Source organism: Sinocyclocheilus rhinocerous, unplaced genomic scaffold, assembly GCF_001515625.1.
Source record: "Sinocyclocheilus rhinocerous isolate Xijiao unplaced genomic scaffold, SAMN03320098_v1.1 scaffold574, whole genome shotgun sequence".
Classification (NCBI taxonomy): domain Eukaryota; kingdom Metazoa; phylum Chordata; class Actinopteri; order Cypriniformes; family Cyprinidae; genus Sinocyclocheilus; species Sinocyclocheilus rhinocerous.
Window position 1 is genome coordinate 1,547,863 of NW_015659919.1, and position 14,479 is coordinate 1,562,341.

At 34.6% G+C, this 14,479-nt stretch overlaps 1 protein-coding gene across 1 annotated transcript; it reads right to left on the reverse strand.

The window, feature by feature from the left end:
- Nucleotides 1-11,080: 11,080 nt before the first annotated feature.
- lratd2a (LRAT domain containing 2a) lies at nt 11,081-12,602 on the reverse strand. The gene has a single exon (XM_016533201.1). It carries the CDS (start codon nt 12,132-12,134, stop codon nt 11,325-11,327), a length of 810 nt encoding a protein of 269 aa, XP_016388687.1. The 5' UTR covers nt 12,135-12,602; the 3' UTR covers nt 11,081-11,324.
- Between the last annotated feature and the right edge of the window lie 1,877 nt (nt 12,603-14,479).

Sequence of the window (14,479 nt, forward strand, 5' to 3'; positions counted from 1 at the left end):
CAATAGATCTACATTATATTTACCTATGCAGTTTATAGAGGGCATAATGTATTAGCCCTCCAGTTACAGCATGTTTAAGGGGTGTTTACATGACACCTTTTTCAACTAAAAATGGAAACCTTTTTATACCACTCATTTACATGACAATGGAGTTTTGGGGGCCTAAAAACTGCCTTTTTTTGCCACCATGTCGGCTCTGCCCACAAAACATCTCATGACTTTTTGCAAACACCAAAATGCTCTATAGGGAAGTCCACACCACAGCTATAAAGATAATGACACAGAGGAACAACATTGTTGGAATCACTTTCAGAACAATTTTTCTAGCTGATGAACAATAAAAATATTGGTAGGGGTAGTCAATCAGAATCCACCCCACTTTAAAGAACTTGAGCATTTAAAGTAAAAGACAATACAACTGCAACCCACTTATAATAAACAGAACGTTATTGTCCATTGGTGTGGACACTAATATAGTTATTGTTACAGTTATCTTTATAGTTATTGTTTTTGCTGTGAATGGACCTTTAGAGAGATTAATTTGACTTAGTTTGGAACTTTTTTCATTGGAGGAACAAAATTAGACAATGTAACTGTCAATATTGTGTCTAAATATAAGTTGCTCAATAATAACATCTTGTTTATTGAACTGTTGTAGGCCTCCAAAAGCAATATCACACTGTGCTGCTGGTTTGAACATTCAGCAGGACTGTGATTAGCTGATATACAGACAAACAACATTGTTGTGATATTGCTTAGGCTTAATTGAAAAGCCAAATTTAAAATGACATAGATGCACACTGGAAAAAGCTCTCTCAATGACTGATAGAGCCTAACATTTGATTCAAGCACTCATTTTAACAGTGTTCAAACACACAGACAGCATCATTTATGCGGCTCCTTCATTCATTCTGTTATTGAAACAAGTGTGAAACAAGTGACTAAGAAACAAGCTGTGGAGGGAGAATATGCTCCAGTTTATTGGAACCATGTAATTAAATGCAAAGCAGATTACCCAGTGAATTCATACATCAGTGAAGGCTTGATTAGAGCCTGGAGTATGTGACTATTGGCGTTTCTCCACAGCCAAAATAAAGCTTTTTTACTCATATTCTCAGATGTTTGGTGTCAGACAGGTTTTTGTATCTTGGCAACCATTTAATTTCCCCTTAAACACGGTGGCGTCTAAATGGGCCTCATTTCCCAGCAAACTACTCATAGGTATTGTCATGTCAAATGTTGTTATGGCTGCTTGAGTAATGTCAAGAGTGTGTGTGCGTGTGTGTAAACTTCCAACAACAATTAAATCACTTAAAGCTTTTACGTCAAGTTAATGGGATAGTTCACCAAACATAACAATACTGTCATCATCACTAACCCTCATTTCTTCTTTCAAAGAAGCTATAAAGTTGGCATGAAATGAGAGTTCACCCTATTTGTTTTCTAAACGCATATTATAGGTCTTACTGTGAACAATTCATCTGTGCATACAGGTTGTTTTATTTTTTTTAAATGTTCTGACCTTGTAATGTCAAACCTGGTGAAAATGACAGACTTCTCTTTGGTGACATATGCTGGACTTCTCCAATCAATTAGTCATGTTCCTGTTCATCTGCATCCACAGGTCCTCATCCCAAAAAAGCCCCAAGTCTTCATCCTTTTCCTTTTTTGATAATCTATTACACTCGGATCTGTTACACTTCTGTTTCATCTTGACTTTAAAGAATGTTTTACAAAAGCATAAAAGTGCCATAAGGTTTTAAAGGGACAAAGAAAATAACTCATGCTATATCCCAAGAATATTGAAGCCTTATCATAGCGTTGTGTCAGGAACAGACTGAAATTTTAAATTAAATTTTAATTTAATTTCTCATTTAAAATTTGTATAATTTATAATATTTTAAATAATTTGAGAAGTCATTTTAATTTAAGAACATTTAAGAAGTAATTTTTTTCAAAAAAATTGGTCCATCTGCCATTACCGTCAAATTTCATTCGCATAGGCATATACTAAAACTTGATTGATCAAAATGCCAGTTTAGAAATCTCAAAAATATATATATATTTTTTTTAAATAATTTATAATATTTTGAATATTTTAAGAAGTCCTTTTTTTTTTTTTATTGTTCAGTCTGCCATTACTATCAAATTTAATTTGCATATGCATATACTGAAACTAGATTGATCAAAATGCCAATTTAGAAATAAAAAAACACCACTGATTGTCTCTGGTGTCTCATAACCATGTGATGTGCAAAGTTTGAATATTTTGTTATTATTTTATATATTTTCAAACATTTTTGGGATATATTACTTTGGAACAACATGAGAAAAAATAATGTAAATTATCACAGAATTATTATTATTATTATTATTATTTTAAGTGCAGTAAATTTGACCATTGTCTTGTTTTGTAACAGATAAAACCCACAATTAATAATATTATCTGTTTGTAACAGGTAAAGTGGTTACAGATATTGAAGCTCTTCTCTGTTGCTTTGTTCCAATAAGAAATTTTATGTGATAGTAAAGCTGAATTTTCAGCATCATTACTTCAGTGTTCAGTGTCACGTGATCTCAGAAATCGTTCTAATATGCTGAGAACAGTTGTGCTGCTTCATATAGTTCAAAAGCATTTATTTGAAATATACATTTGTGTAACATTATAAATGTCACTACCGTCACTTTTGATCAAGTTCATGTGTACTCGTTAAATAAAAGTACTGATTTATTTAAGAATTGTACTGACCTCAAACTTTTGAACAATACCGTATGACTCCTGGTTAGTCATTTGTTCAACTCTTATTATACACTACCAGCCAAAAGATTTTGAACGGTAAGATTTTTAATGTTTTTTAAAGAAGTCTCTTCTGCCCACCAAGCTTGCATTTATTTGATCCAAAATACAGCAAAAGCAGTAAAATTGTGAAATATTATTACTACTAACTGTTTTCTATTTGAATATATTTTTAGAATTTAATTTATTCCTGTGATTTCAAATCTGAAATTTTAGTATCATTACTGTAGTCACATGATCCTTCAGAAATCATTCTAATATTCTGATTTGCTGCTCAAAAAACATGTATTATTACTATTATTATGTTGAAAACAGCTGAGTATATTTTTGTCAGGTTTCTCTTTTGTAATGTCTTTATCATCGCTTTTGATCAACTTAAAGCATCCTTGCTAGATAAAAGCATTAATTTCTATAATTTCACCGCCCCCCACACACAAAAAAAAATGTATACTGACTCCAACCTTTAGTGTATAATGTTACAAAAGCTTTTTACTTCAAATAAATGCTGATCTTTGGATCTTTATATTTATCAAAGAATCCTGAAAAAAATTTACTCAACTGTTATTGATATTGATAATAATATTAATATTAATATTAATAATAATAATAAATGTTTTTTGAACAGCAAATCATAATATAAGCACTAAATTTGCCAGTTTATATTCAGCCACTTTTCTTGCATTTTATAATAATAGATTTATAACAATAATCAAAGTAATAATAATAAAAATACAAGATAAAATAAAATAAGCACTAAATGAACTAAACAGGTTTAAATCCAGCCACTATATTTTGCATTTTATAATAATAATAATAATAATAATAATAATAAAATACTAAACAATTCACTAAATTAAATAAGTTTATATTCAGCCACTTTTTTTGTTTTTATAATGATAGATTTTTATTGATGTAGTTGTTGTTGTTAATATTATTATTATTATTATTATTATTATTAACTCCACAGATTTCACCTGGTAGTTATTATATTAACACTTATCTCAAATCTTTTTAAGTATTTTAATAGTTTAAATAAAATATTAATTTAATTAATAATATACAAATTTAAATAAAATATTTTAGTTCTCTCTGAGCACAACACTTCACATTTTAATTATTCAGTCAGTGACTATTTTCACATCAAATATCTAGTTGCAATAACTAGTTCTTATAGAAAAGCTTGACGGGTCTTTATGTATTTCAAAGCCACTTGCCTCTAGATCCAATAGAGGTTTCATACAGACTGTCTCTTTTAGGACATAGTAAGGAAGGATTAAAGCATTCAGAAAGGCCTTGCCTTATCTTTCTGATAACAGTCATTTTTCAAAATTACAACAAACCTTTTAAAAGAAGAAATAACTGTATGCACCATTAATAAAAAAAAACATGCACAAACAAAACCAAATTAAACCCTGCGGCTCGTGACGATACATTGTAAAATCTCTCAAATGGACCATTGACACTCCTAATTGAGATTGTAGATAGGGTGTCAATGGTCCATTTGAGAGATAGGTGGCGGTAATGCACTTATAAGTCTGCGATCTGCCTTAAAGCAAGAAGAAGAAGAAGACTCCTCACGCGCCTGCTGTTGAGAATGCGCTCAGGAGGACACACCACCGCTCAGGACAGACAGTTCGGACATTGCGTGAATCAGAGGTAAAAAACAATATAAATACTGTTCAGTTTCTTGCACAGACCGATCGTTTTGTGTCTTTACACATCAATGTATCATCCCTTTAAATGAATCTTTTCGGTTAACGAATTGTTCTCATTTATTTCCAATGACTCCATCCAGTGAACAAGAGGCGGCTGACAAATGTGCAAAAATTACTGATGACCGTACACAATGCAATGCCATAAGGACGTTACTCATAAAAGAAAAAATCCAGAATCAGTATTTTTGAGCAAACTGGCTGAATGAACGATTTAAATGACTCACTCATATAGAAAGTCACTTGTCGCCACTTTTGGCAAGAATCAAAATCCATTGCTTATATTTTTCCTTTAAACATTGTATTGTCTACTGAAAACCCAATTACACAATATTCTCCAAATGCTGCTGACTGTGTGAGGTCTCAACTTAAACAGTTGCTTAAAAACGGTTTCAATTTAACGTTGAGATGAAGTTGGAGAAGTCTGTCAAAGCTCTGAACCATGATGCAAGAAGACTTTCAAACTGAGAACAAGGGCAGCTTTCAGAGAAATGACCAAGAGGCAGGTTACAACCCCCAGAAGAAGAGCTGTAGGTCTTTTTGGCAGAAATAGTAAAAACAGCCCAGATATCAACACACACTACAGCACTTCACAGATCACGACTCTGAGAGTGGCTAGAAGGAAACACTTCTGACCAACATTAAATCATTCCTGGAGTTTGAGAACATCTAGCACCTTCTGAGGAACAATTTGTGGACTGATGAGACTAAAATTGAGCTCTTTGGCCTGAGAGTAAGGTGTTATATGTGGCACAAACCAAATACACTTCACAGTACCATACTGTAAAGATTTTCACCTTGGAGTACCTGTTTCAGCTAGCCAGAGATCCACATGGTGAAGACTGGTTTTCCATCAGGACAATGACACAGAGCACACAACAAAAAGGATAAAAGGGTGGCTTGGAACTGCTGCAGCTAGAGCCAGCCTTGAATCCAATCGGAAATGTTTGGTAGACTCGACAATTGCTGGCCACCGACGCTCTCGTGTAATCTAGCAGAACTAATTTGCATTGAAGAACAAGTACAAATTCCTAATGAAGATGTGTGACATTCAAACAAACACAAGAAGATTACCTGGGAGTAGAAAGGTACCTTTGTAAGTGGGAAATATGTTTTTAATTTCAGAGACATCACTGTACTTCAATAAATATTTATTTTTGGTTCATAAATAAGTTGTTGGGGGAGGAAATTTAATTGGAAATGAGGAGGGGTGCATTTTCTGTCAAATATTGTATTTTAATGCTTGTTTAATAATCGTGCTCTTCCCAAATCATATTTGGCTCATAAAATAAAACTCCCCCCAAATATGACGTAAGCTGAAACAGGCCTGAAACTACACACTGCAACTGCTTGCAACAGAGTACAGAGTACAAGAAGTGAGAAAGCAAATTGACTGCAAGTAACTTCCTTCCTCCTCGTTACTGCAGTTAAAACTGAAGCCTTTTATGTCTTGTGAACGAGAGGCCTTGTATAGTGTCCCTACTGCAAGCGTTAAAAGGATGGTTGAGGCTTAATCTCACTGAAATATTAGCATAATTTAAACATGGCTTTAAAAGGCATATTGTAAAGCCCTAAGGATATCAGAGGTATGTCATTAAAGGACACGCTCTTAACTTGCATGGTAATTTGCAAGAAAACTGTGACTACATTTATAATATGAATTAAATGTTATTTTATGAAAGGCTATCAAACGCTTCAGACATTACAGCATAAAGTGGATTTTTTACATAATGACTCAGGTATGAAGAGTATGATAATGAGATAATGAGAAGCAAGGAAAAGATTTTGCTGTGGTTAAATAAGCATGTTTGATGAAGTTGATAAGCTATTTAAGCACTGACAAATGAGCTTCACAAGTTCACCTCAACCCAGGTCATCTGAAGTAAAGGTCTGCCAGAAAACCATGCAGCTATGATAAGGACACTGGGTTTGTTGTCACTGGACTACACTTTTTAAATAGTTCAATGTATCTATTTATTAGGATGTTTATGCTTTATAACTCTTTTTCAAATATTTGTATTTTTCTTTCTTTCTTAATAATTTTTTTAATTTAACTTTTATTTAAGAATTTTTGCAGCTAGACTTGAATTTGTTGAATGATACTTTTTAAATCATTTATTTATTTATCTATTTATTTAGAGAATATATGCAGCTACAATAATGACACTAGGATTTGATTAATGTCCCTGGACTACTCTTTTTAAATATTTTAATTTGTCTTTTTTATTTATTTACTTATTTGGGAGCATATACAGCTACAATAAAAACATTGAGATTCAGTGGATTTAATACTCTTTTTAAATTATTTCCATTTTCCTTATTTATTTATTTTGGGAATTAGAGAATTTCTGCAGCAACAATAAGGACACTGAGATCTGATGAATGTCACTTTTCAAATTATTTCAATTTTCATTTATTAATTTGAGATAATCTGCAGCTACACTGAGGAATTCTCTAATAAATATTTATTTATTTATTAGGAAATCTATGCAGCTACAAAAAGGATTATTTTAATTAAATTATTCATTATTAATTAAATTAATTATTTTGTTTGATTTAGAAAATCTAATCAGTGATGACAAACACTTGGATTTGAAGGACATCACTGGACTACTTATTCAATTATTAATTATTTTATTATTTTAATTTTCAATTATTTTAATTTAATTTCTCAACTTCTATTAATTAGAGAATTTATGCAGCTATATAGAACACTGGGATTTGATGACCATCACAAACTTAATTATCGAATTATTACTTTTATTATTATTCAGTGCAGTCAAGCGATTAATCGCAATTAATCGCATCCAAAATAAAAGTTTTTGTTTACATAATATATGTATGTTTACTGTGTTTATTTATTATGTATATATATATATAATGTATATATAAATACACACACATTCATTATATATTTTGAAAATATTTACATGTATATATTATATACATTTATATATTTATATTATTATATGTTATATTATATATAAATATGTTTAATATATAAACATAGCATATTTTTCTTAAATATATACATGCATTTGTTTGTATTTATATATACATAATAAATATACAGAGTACACACTCATATATTATGTAAACAAAAACTTTTATTTTGGATGCGATTAATCGCGATTAATTGTTTGACTGCACTATTATTATTTCTTATTCTGTTATTTAAATTTTTAATTAGAGATTCTATACAGCTATGAAAAGGACAAGGGGATTTGATTAATGTCACTGGCTAGAACTATTTAAATTTTGCTTTCATTTTAAAAATTTCAAAGATCTCGGTGAAACATGAAAGTTCTCTCCAGTATCCATGGTCTATTATACTTTCGTAGTTCAAACCAACAGAACTGTTTAATTAAGAGGTCAGTGTGTTGCCTAACCCCGGAGGTTGTCATGGGTTCCTTCAGGAATTTCTCATATTAATTCTATTCAGCATTTTTGCACAACAAACTAAAAACTGCTCTATGGCGGAAACTGCTAACTATACACGGCTCAGCTGAAGGAACAGCACAAAGAGCAGTGTCACAGAGTCAGATCACATTCAAAACATCACGACTAAGTGTTCATTAGGGGGCTGTTGTCTCAAGCTGGCAAAAGTGTTGACTTTCCAATGATTCACAAAGACTGTCTTGTTGCCTTTGTGGGCAGCCATTACTCACTCACAGTATGGCAGTTGTAATTACTTCCCTGTTTCCCAGCATCCCGTGTTTACTCAGAGTGGCCCTGTGGCAGTGCGATTGGGCTCAAATCATAAAACACCCTTTCCTCCTGTAACAAAAAACGTCATCTGCAACGTATCTCAAAGGCACGGCTCCTGTTCAGAGAGATAAGTCACACCGAGTTTCTGTGACATTGTGTTTCGACCCTTCGGATTGTCCATGCATTTCAAGTCTGACCACCTGATGTTTTCCCATAGGCAAAGTTTGAGGTCAAAGTCTAGTTTGGATGAAGCATTTGCTTCATGATCTCATGACTGAATGGCTATGACTGCCTGTGGCATTTGTTGGGGCTCTTATTATAGAGTTTCGAAGCAGAGACTAATAAATTACTACCTACGTGGCATTTTATGCCTTGGCCTTTGCTATATTTATTTAACCCAGTGTTAGCAAACTGTTGCTTTCAGCTTCTTTTCTACGGCTTCACATCATCAAATTCAATTCACACACTCAGAGAATATTGTATTAAAATTCACAAGTGGGAGGACAATTAGAGGGTAAGCCAACTTTGGCAGCCTTGCAAATGAAAGTCGTGGAGAGTTTGCAGGGTATTGAAGAGGCCCAGGATTAAAGCTTATTCTGAATATTAAAACACTACATCAAATGATTTCAATCAGATTTTTTTAAAACAAGCTCATGTTTTCACCTGTAGCTTTCCAACTCCACCATATTACGTGGCCTCTGGTAATAAAAAAAAGGAAAATATATAAACATATGGAAAAAACAGAACCTGTGTCCATCTTTTTCTAACCAATGAGTGCTGTCATGATGGATTTCCATGCTCCAGTCTCATTAAAGGGACAGTTCACCCAAAAATTAAAATGATGTCATTAATTGCTCATGTCGTTCCAAACCTGTAATACCTTTGTTCACCTTCAGAACACAAAAGATATTTTTGATGAAATCCGAGACCTTTCTGACCCTGCATAGACAGCAATGCAACTACCACGTTCAAGGCCCAGAAAGGTAGTAAGGACATCGTTATAGGTGTCGAAGACTGACACGGAAGAGAAGAAATTGTTGAATAAAGACATTATTATAGACGTAAGTATTCTCTTAGCTTCATAAAATTATGGTTGAACCACTGATGTCACATGAACTATTTTAATGATGTCCTTACTACTTTTCTGGGCCTTGAAAGTGGTAGTTGCATTGTTGTCTATGCAGGGTCAGAAAGTATCTTAATTAGTGTTCGAAGGTCTTACGGGTTTAGAGCGTCATGAGGTGAGTGATTAATGACAGAATTTTCATTTTTGGGTGAACTATCCCTTTAAAAACCCATGTTAAAACAGGGTTAAAAGAGCTACTGAATTTATAAAAAAAAAAACTTTTCAAAATAAGTTCTGGCCGCCTCATGTCATAAACTTCAGGTGATCCACTGCAAAAAGTCAGTCACTGCGACACTGTGAAGTGATTAAACTATGGAGCCACATTCTATTCTTAAACTATTTTCATAGGTTTAACATTACATTATCCATTTGGAAAAATTGACTAGAAACACCAGAAACCGGAAATGTAAAGCATTGTTCCGGTATGAATCATGTGCGACTTCCCATGTTCAGGAAAAATGTGGATACTAATGTCAAAAGTATAATGAACGTACAGTTAATTAAAGCAAATTTATGTAAGTTTTTTACCTTCAGTTTCAAAATCATTACCCTGAATGACTTCTGTTTCTTTCTCTTGCTTCCCGCCAAACATCTGTCTGGAAGTCAGTAGTTTGATGAGAGGGTGCGAAATTCCGTGAAAAGAGCGGATTGCTTTACGGCAGCAACAAATGCACACGTACAGCTATATTGCTATATTTACGACAGTGAATTCCACTCACTTAACTGTAGGAGCTCCAAAGTCGCAAAAATACACAAAACTACATACATATGCGTTATAAATGCACCATACTGACGTAAAGACCATGATGTGAGGTCAGATATGTTCTCAGATTGTGTAATGATGAAAGCAAGAATAACGGAGAGAGAGAGGGTAAACAGGTGGATTCAGTCAATGTTTACTTGCTGTAATTTCATGTGTGCCAAAACTTGTATAAAGCAAGGTCCACATATGATGATTTATGGCTATTTTGCAACTCACAGAGAGCCTGATTAGACATTATAGAGAACAGCTTACAACTTGAGAGGCAATCTATTTGAAAAACAATACCACCCAACTTAAAATATTTAATAACTGAGTCTGAGTGTGAAATTATTTCGATTTCCAACAGAAGGAAAATTAACATAATTTGTCATCATAATATGTGATGTCAGATACCAACATACAGATGAATCTCACGAAGCCCCAAAATTAAGAAAAAATATATTTTTGCTAAAAGTAAATGAAGCCTATACATTTATGACAATTAAGATGTTTTGCATTGTAACATTATTTTTAAGACAATTTAGCAAGTTTTACCACCCAATTCTCATTACCATAATTCAGCCTGCTTACGTCTAGGCTGCTATTTCCATTATTTTCAATGCATTTTATTTTATTAAAATCAACATAAATTTAAGGTGGTAATACTAGCCTACTATGATATATATTTTCACCATATTACAGAGTCTATAAGAACATATTTTTGCATTAAAGCAATGGGAATTTTGCTTAATTGTTATGAAAAGAACGCTTCACAATAAGTTACTATCCAAAACATCTTAACCAATAAACCCATCATGTGCTCTAAATTGTCAATATGGGGACACTAGCTGATTCTTTTAGCCATTACTATATTCACAATGCAGCATGGCCTATGATTTATTGTTTTTATAAAGACGGTTGCAACAAATTAAAAATATCGAGGACACATTTTTTATTTAAACTTTTATTATCATTATTAAATTAATTAAGTAATATCCTTCCGCTAAAAGATGTAGTCCCTGACATGACAGAACATCTGCTATGGGAGCTGCGCAGTGATATGATGAAAAGCTGGTACTGTATCATGGAGTTGACCAATCAGAATCTGTCCCAGTTTTGTAATTTTCTTTGAACTAAAACAATTGATTTTAATTTTGCAGTTAAACGTTCTGGACGGGTTTCGTGAGAATCACGCACATGTTATGCTGGGATACATTTCTCTCCGCTACCTGTTGCACGTCAATGAACGTTCGCTTCACTTCCGCTGTTGCTCAAATGATGCACCAACTCCTGCAAAACTGCCGCTTTACCGATCTGATCATTTCTCCTCTTTTCCATGATCAAATCCTCCAAACTCTGAAACTCCAGCACATGAAACTGTTTGTCAGGCAAGAAGAGCTTTAATCTGTACGGCTGTTTTCCTATCCGTATCTCCCCTCCCATCTTGAACTCCCGTTTACCGAATTTGCACCATGCGGCGAAACACTCCGAATTTCTCCAACTTAATTCTCTGTCTTTGGCCCCCACCTGCTCCATCGCGTTCTGCACCACCATGTCAGGGCTGAGGGGCTTGAATTTGTACAGCTCGTTTACGATCCTGCCCCTCCTGCCCTGACTAGCATCGGTCAGAAAACTGTTCTTGACCTCTGCCCGGTGCAGGTGCACCACCTGGAAGTCCCCCACGTACACAGCCCAGTGCGGGTACTGACCGGCGGACACGAACTCCAGCACATCCCCGGGCTTACATTTGTTCAATAAATTCTCCGGGCTGAACGTCTCCAGTTCCGTAGTGTTGCTACTCCTCTCATAAATGCACTCGTCTCGGTGGTAAACCGCGCAGTCCAGCTCGTTGTAGCGCTTCTCTTCCTCCTTCTGCTCCGATCCATCGACATGCTGATGATGGTTATCGTCCAGTTCGTCGTCGTCGGCGGCGAAAATGTAGGAGACGCCGATCCGCGGGCCGTCTTCCTCCGTGTCCAGTCCGTTAGGGTCGGTCGTGGGAACTTCGGCGTAACTTAGGTGTGACAGTTTGTCAACCTGGTTGCCCATATATGCCACTTCAGCAGCGGACAGATGGAGTGAAATGAGCTCCACCTGTTACGAGCAGAGAGAGATGGACATCTGGAAGTAGATTCACTGCGATGCTCCGTCTGCGCAGATAGTTGCTTACTAAAGCTGCATATGCCAGATCCGCGCGCATCACAATTACAGACCAAAACAAAGCACTTTATATAAGAAGAGTTACGTGTTATTGTGTGGGATAAGTCAGAGGTTACATCCAGTCTGTGTGTCCAATGATTCGTGTTGTTGCTCCGGGCGGTTAGTTAGTTAGTAGTCCTATCACCCCTGATGTTTCCGAGCATAAAGTTCTTCAAAGCTTCACTGACAGTGATGAAATGAATAAAATGTTGCTCCGGTATCCGAATAGAATGACAAACACGTTATTTCCGTCCTTACAGAAACGTAAAGCGCTCTGTTTGTTTGTCAAAATGTTCTCTGTGTTTTGAACTGCACCTGCTGCGCGTTGCTCGGGTTTATCAGATATTACGCGAACTAACAGGCAGAGCTGAAGAAAACCAACCACAGCCACACACATTTAAAGAGACATCGCTGGAAAAGCACAACACGGTGTAAAGCAGGTTAGATCTGCGTCATTAAGAAGTATTAATATGATAAAGTAGCTCACTCAGGGCTGTCCTGTTAACAGTAGCCTACTGCAGTGCTGCTCTGCCAATCATATTAGAGGAGCCACAAGAACTACTGTAAACAACAAGCAAACAAAAACATATAACTTAGGCCTATGTCATAATAATGCATAAAATAATTTAGTTAATTAGGCCTACATATAAAGTAGCCTACAATTTGTTCACAAATAAGGGTGTCGCTAGACTCTTTTTACTGATAAATTCTTGAGATATTTTACGTAGGCCTATACCGTAATATTCCAGCAATCATGTCATTCTTGTTTTCTGAACCGTTAGAATCAGAACTAGCATTGCCAGATTCGCAAATCAATCACTGTTGATCTAATCGGTCAAAATAGTCTGAATGTGATTCATTCACTTGTACAATGAGCAGCAGTTTCTCCACTTAGTTTAACTTGACCAAGAACAGTTACCCAAAAATAGTAACGGCATACTTCAAAATAGCCTACCAAAATCAAAAACTGCTGGATGAAAGAACTTGCAAATGTCTTCTATCATTTGTCAGCAAATAAGGCCCATTTACACCAAGGACGATAAAGATAATTACAATATTTTAATAATTGTTCTCATTCTATAAGAATAGTATGGAAGCCAGTTTTTGGCACAGGATAAAAATCCAAAAAGGTTATTGTGGATTTTTGAACTTGCAATTCAGACTTTTCTTCTAGATATAAACTCAGAATTCTAACCTTTATTCTCACAATTCCGAGTTTACGTCTCACAATTCTTTATTTGTTTCTCAGTTAACATTTCACGATTCAAAAAAAAAAAAAAAAAAATTCTGAATTGTGAGGTAAAGATATTGGACTCACATTCAGAATGATTTTTTCCACCTTAATGAACAGCTTGAGCATTTAAAGACAGACAACATAACTGCAGAGCTTGCTCATAATAAGCACAATGGTTTCATCTGTTGGTGTGGATGCTGATAGTTATTAGTTATCAATCTTGGTGTGAATTCACCATCTGCGTACAGGTTGTGAATGGCTCTGTACTCTATGTAAAGACACAATATGAAACAATATCACAAAAGACTATCAATATGGCAACACATATTGGGGCTGTGCGCCATGAATTTGAGCTTTATGAATTTAATAATTCAGAATAAGACTTTATTTACAGTCATTTAAACTGTAAATAAAAGTATTTACCCTTCCAATTAAGTGAAAAATAACATCCAATATATATTTAATTACATGGATAATGCCAGTTTTGTTTTTCTACATGCACTGCTTAGAAACATGAAAGCCTGAAAATACAGAGAGACTGAAGTAGAAGGTTATATTCCTTTTGTACAAGTCTGTATTTCTGTGTAAAAGTTTCATAGGCTGCAGCACATCTACAATAAAAATGGATAGGGTAGCCACCCGCTGTGTCAAATTTCCTCCCATACACACATTTCTTGAAATATTGAAAGTTTCTGACTATAGTCACTGACCTAGTTTTAAAGAGCAAGCCTCCAGATAAAACAAATTTTAATTATTAAGCTACAAGATTAATTATAAAATTAAATGACAGAAAGTCAAACCACTACATACACTGGCCTTGTGCATATTGTAGGATGAAAAATAAAGAGCATCTCAATATGAATTGTTGACAGGCAACATCAGATGCTTTTTTTTTCTTCTTCTTCTGGTTTGTGCTATTCCTATGATGACATGCCCCATTTCAGAGCCTCAGTGCCCCCTG

Bases quoted from the DNA above. Each gene is read 5' to 3' on its own strand.
- lratd2a (XM_016533201.1), bottom strand. From the start codon at position 12,134: ATGGGCAACCAGGTTGACAAACTGTCACACCTAAGTTACGCCGAAGTT.